Source organism: Theropithecus gelada, chromosome 12, assembly GCF_003255815.1.
Source record: "Theropithecus gelada isolate Dixy chromosome 12, Tgel_1.0, whole genome shotgun sequence".
In the NCBI taxonomy this organism is placed as follows: Eukaryota; Metazoa; Chordata; class Mammalia; order Primates; family Cercopithecidae; genus Theropithecus; species Theropithecus gelada.
This window is the reverse complement of record NC_037680.1, coordinates 74,199,464-74,204,735: the sequence shown is the minus strand read 5'-3', so window position 1 is coordinate 74,204,735 and position 5,272 is coordinate 74,199,464. Positions and strand designations below refer to the sequence as shown.

The 5,272-nt window shown below is 50.2% G+C and overlaps 1 protein-coding gene across 4 annotated transcripts in view; it reads left to right on the top strand.

The window, feature by feature from the left end:
• The first annotated feature begins 928 nt into the window (after positions 1-928).
• BOLL (boule homolog, RNA binding protein) overlaps positions 929-5,272 on the top strand; it is a 61,864-nt gene continuing 57,520 nt past the window's right edge. The window contains exon 1 of one of the 4 annotated variants that reach the window (XM_025404564.1): positions 929-1,524. In XM_025404564.1, the coding sequence (XP_025260349.1) occupies positions 1,504-1,524 (21 nt within the window). In that variant the 5' untranslated portion in view covers positions 929-1,503. Of the gene's footprint in view, positions 1,525-2,158; positions 2,454-2,498; positions 2,884-5,272 lie in introns of those variants that run through there. The other 3 variants (XM_025404567.1, XM_025404566.1, XM_025404565.1) reach the window with 3 other exon arrangements.

Genomic DNA, 5,272 nt, shown 5'->3' with positions numbered 1-5,272 from the left:
TATAATAATCATCATCATTACTATAAGTTTATCCAGTTGTAATCATTTTAGCTACCTACTAGAAATATGTATTCTTTCCAAAGCAGTCTTCTTTCAGCTAGGCATGGTGGCGTGGGCCTGCCTGTGGTCCCAGCTACTCAGAAGGCTGAGGTGGGAGGATCGCTTGAGCCCAGTAGGTCGAGAATGCAGTGAGCGTGAGATCGCGCCACTGCACTCCAGCCTGGGCGACAGAGTGAGCCTTCGTGTCTAAATAGTTAACTGGACGGGCAGGGTGGCTCACGCCTGTAATCCCAACACTTTGAGAGGCCAAGACAGGCAGATCACTTGAAGTCAGGATTTCAAGCCTGGTGAAACCCCTTCTCTACTAAAAATACAAAAATTAGCCGGGTGTGGTAGCAGGCACCTGTAATCCCAGCTACTCGGGAGGCTGAGACAAGGAGAACCGCTTGAATCTGGGAGGTGGAGGCTGCAATGAGCCGAGATCGCGCCACTGCACTCCAGCCTGGGCGACAGTGCGAGACTCCGTCTCAAAAACAAAAATAAAAATAATTAGTTAATTAATTAATTAATTTTTTTTTAATGCAATCTTCTTCCAAAGGCGATCACAAGGCTGTTGGAGGCTGGAGCCGCTAAGTCGCCCCCTACCGTGCGGGTGGCTTCGTCCGGGACCATTCCAGAGGCTGTGCCACTGCTGGAGGTGCTCAGCGGGGCCGGGACCCGCTTGGGGCACGGTCCGGGGCGGGCACCGGAGCCCGACTAGGCTGAGCGGCAGGTCCTGACGAAGCCACCCGCGCGGCCCCGCCCGCCTGGCGGGATGAGTGACGGCGGCAACAGGTGCAGAGACGCGTCCGCGGCTTCTCAGGAGCCCCCGAGTTTGGCGCGTCAGGCCCCGAGAGTCAGAGTTTGACTCTAGAACCTTCTTCGCATTACACCAGTCTTCGGAAGTCGCCCGTCAATCGGCTTCTTCCAGCCCAGTAAAGGCTTAAGGTCACCTCAACCTCTCGAAACCCACCAGTCCCAGAGGCCGACTCTTCTCAAGTGGAGGCTACGGGAAGGCGTGCCGTGCATGGAGCTTTGCCCGACCGCTCGCTCTCTCCTCCCTAGCCGTCTGAGAGCAGGCGAGAGGGGTCCCAGAACAGAGCCCTCGCTCCGCACGCCCCACGCCCGCCCCGCTGTGCCGTGCGCTCTGCCCCTGAGACGCCCCGGCTCGGAGTCCCAGAGCCGCAGCCGAAACTCGCCCGCCCGCGCCCCTCTCCGGCTTGCGGCGCCCGCCCGCACCGCCGCCTGCCACCCGAGGCGACGCCGTCTGCTTCTCCCCACCCGCCAGGTGGCAGGTTCAGGGCCCGGGTCTGAGCCTGCTCCCCTGCAGCTGCCACTGCCGCCCTCGCCGCCAGGGGGCGAGAGTCCCAGGCAGGACAAGCAGCGCTGCTGCCTTGGCGTGAAGGTGGTTTCAAACTTTAGGCTTCTCTTCCCTACCCGCGTCTCTGAAGAGCAGAGAGGAAGATGGAAACCGAGTCCGGGCAGGTGAGTACGGCGATCAGGGCCCCAGGGCGCGGGGTAGCGGGGAGAAGGAGCAGCGTGGAGCCGGTCCCTGAGGGCCTGGAGGGGCAAGGTGAAGACCCCAAACGCTCGCTATCTGGTTAGGAAGAAATGTGGCCAGGTGCCCCATCGACCGCTGCCAGGAGCCGCCCGCCCGCAGACCTCGTCTGGCTGTGTCATGGGGGTCAGGAAGGCGCCGCCACGGGGCCTGGACTGGGTGTAGACGGGCCAGGGGACCTCAGGCGCAGATGTTTCGGGAGGCGGCGGGCTGCCGGGCACCCAGTGGAGTCCGAGCAGATAAACTGCTTTCCCGCCGAAATTGGGCTAGGCAGCGTCTTTGACGCTCCCTCCGGCCGAACTTCGACCCAGCGGCCCAGAGCGAGGAGTTGTCAGGGCGGTCGACGCCTCCACTCCCCGACTGGTCAGCGAGGACCGGAAGGTCTGAGAGACCTGGCGGGGGCCCGCCTGTGGCCCAGGTGGGATCCGGACACTGTAGCACTGGCTGTGCACCCGAGCCAGTCAGGGCGGACTTGGGGAAGTGAAGGAAGACGGCCCACACAGGCCCGAGGCGCAGCGGCAACGTGCCGTCCCGTCCCGCCCCGTCCCGCCGCCAGCAGCCAATCAGGGAGCGCCGCGCGAGGGTGGGGACCAGCTGCGCACGAGGCCAGCGGCGGGGTCGGTGCCGTTGAGGGTTCCCGCCACTGCTGCTGGCGGATTTGCGGGGCAAAATTTCTCGCTGGCTAGCCTTCTTTTCCCTCCCGCACTTTGGTGGGGAGGGGGTGGATCCTCGTTTTGGTGCCCAAGTTCACGATGACCCGAGAGAACTCGAGGAAGTTGTCGCCGCGGCCATTTCCCCCAGTGCCGCAACTTGCTGGCCTTGGAGGGGGAGGAGCGCCGAGGCAGTGACTGCGACGGTTAGCCCGCCCGTTCCTGCTGTCTTCCTTTGCAAAATAGATGCTAGATCTCGAGGTTGACTTAAGGGGAGGAGCCAGTGAGGGCACATTGCTTTGGAGGAGAAGTTTAATAAACTCTCTAGTGCTGGAAGTTTTAGCAAGCGGAGGGGAGACTTCAGACCCGACAACAGTCCCCCTTCTAGGTGCTTCCGTAACACGTGCGGAATTTATTGCTAGTTAGAATTTGAGGCTTTCTTTGTTGTTTAACTCAATGCATCACTAATTGTTAATAATGAACTTAGATGTTGCCTCTACCTGAGCCTTGCTATTGCTAACATTAAAATATTTTGTAGGCCTGGTGCGGTGGCTCACGCCTGTAATCCCAACACGTTGGGAGGCTGAGGTGAGAGGATCACGAGGTCAGGAGATCGAGACCATCCTGTCCAACATGGTGAAACCCTGTGTCTACTAAAAATACAAAAAAATTAGTGCACGCCTGTAGTCTCAGCTACTCGGGAGGCTGAGGCAGGAGAATCTCTTGAACCGGGGAGGCAGAGGTTGCAGTGAGCTGAAATCACGCCACTGCACTCCAGCCTGGTGACAGAGCGAGACTCCGTCTCAAATATATATATATACACACACACATATACACATGTGTATATATATAGTAGACTGCTGTTATACTGTATTCTTTTGCCTTCAGCCTATTTGGCATATCGTGAGCAGGTCTCTCCTGAAGAAATGATTCACTTTTAGTCATTCAACAGATATTCATTGAGCACCTGCTGTGTACTGTCAGTACTTTAGATGCTGCCGTGAAAAAAGCAAAACTCCTGCCCTAGTGCATTACATAATAGTGGAGACGGATAATGGACATAATAAGTAAATTATATCGTATGTTAGAAAATGATGAGGGAGAAAAATTAAGCAAAGCGAGCCCACATTAGAGCAGGAGCCTTAGAGACTGGAGGAGAGTGAAGTGAATTGAGTGTGAAAGGTTTTTCTTTTCTCAGGGAGTATCCTTTAGTTTCTCGAGATTGGAAATAAAGCACTGTTTACTTCCGTTCATTTCATCCTTCCCTCGATGAAATATAATGGGGTTTGTCTTTTACTTAAACTTGCAAACAAATTAGTACATCTTATTTTCAATAAGAGAATTTCATGAAGAATGATTTTTTTAATTTAGCAAATAGGTAACTTTGACACTGTAAACAAATGGGCAGAAAGACAAGATTACATCTAGTAGAGCTGTTATATTATTTCTAGCAATACAAAATCCACAGTTGAAAAATACTAAGCATTCCAGAATTACCCATTCTGAGCATTATATCCTACTGAGCAAAGTGACTGATGTCACAAATAACCTCCAAGTGCCCAGAGAGAAAGTTGTTAAGATTAGATTCCCAGTTTCTTTCATTGGAAACTACAACATAGTAATTATTAAATGTGGTGGCTTTTCCGTGTTTTAAAAGAAGTATTTACGTATTCCCTTATTAGGAATATGTACTTCCTTAAGGCTGGATGGAGAAGAGAGCCCATAAGGTCCAGCCTATAGCCCAATTGCCACTCCTGCCCTAGTCATTTCTCTGTACATCTTGCAAAGATTAATTGAGGGATTGTGATTGTATAGACCAGAGAAGAAAGAACACAAATTTGAAAAAGAACAACTCTATTACCTGAGCTGGAAATTCATTTTCATGTGTTTGTTTCTCAGAGAATTGGAATTATGAACTTCAAGATTTGTTATTTTCTTTTTCTTTCTTTTTGAGACGGGGTCTCGCTTTGTTGCCCAGGCTGGGGTTGAACTCCTGACCTCAAGCAATCCTCCTGCCTCAGCCTCCCAAGCAACTGGGATTACAGGCACAAGCCACAACACCCAGTTTACTTCAAGTTTTTTGAAGCACACATTTAGGATATTAGACTGTCTCAGAAGTGTGTTTAGTGTTTCCAGATGGAAAATAATTCACCAGTTCTTGAATTGGTTTCTCTTCTACGTGATTCTCAAGTCCTGGTTTTCTTTCAGTTATACCTTAAAAGTCTATTATTTTACCATTCTGCAAAGGCTTATACATTTATATGTGTTTATTAAAATTTAAATTAGATCCTCTAACTTATCATTGTGAACATATGGATATGTACTGAGCTAATTCTTTGGAATAAACATTTATGAGCTATAAGTATATAATTTTTAACAAAATCAGTCCAATCTTCAAAATGACAAGTGCATTTAAAATTTTGACCTTCAGGCTGAAAATGGTGAATGTGAATGTTACAGTTTATTAACTTATCAATGACCGTTAGTTAAAGACCACCAGGAACACAAGCGTCATTTAGTGAAGTTGGGTCTGTTAATCGTTCAAACAAAGGAAAACAGAAACCATGGGGCCTCTCAATCAGAAGGTGTTAGAACTCATAGGATAAAGGCTTGTGTTGAGCAATTTTTAGAGAGGGTTTAAGGAAGCAGGGCTTTACTCTGGAATGTATATCGTCAGGAAATGGTAGTAATTCTATGATTGGATGTGTTAACTTTTATCTAAAAGGAAAGAAAAATGGATCGAGGCCAAAACTATAACTAATAAAGAAGGGGCAGTCACTCATATCAGCCAGAATGGAGGGATGTTTGGTTATTATTGGATTTGGGCAATGCGTTTTTTTTTAGTCAGCCTTCAAACATGATTGTGGAGTGGTCTTGTTTTTAATCTTAATCCATCAGAGTCACAGGGTGACTTTGATTTTAGTATTCTGTTAATGAGAGAACACCACAGCCTAGCCGTGAGTGCCAGGCCAACTCCTAACAACACCAGGGCCTAGCTGATTGTGTCAGCCTGGGACTGTTTTTC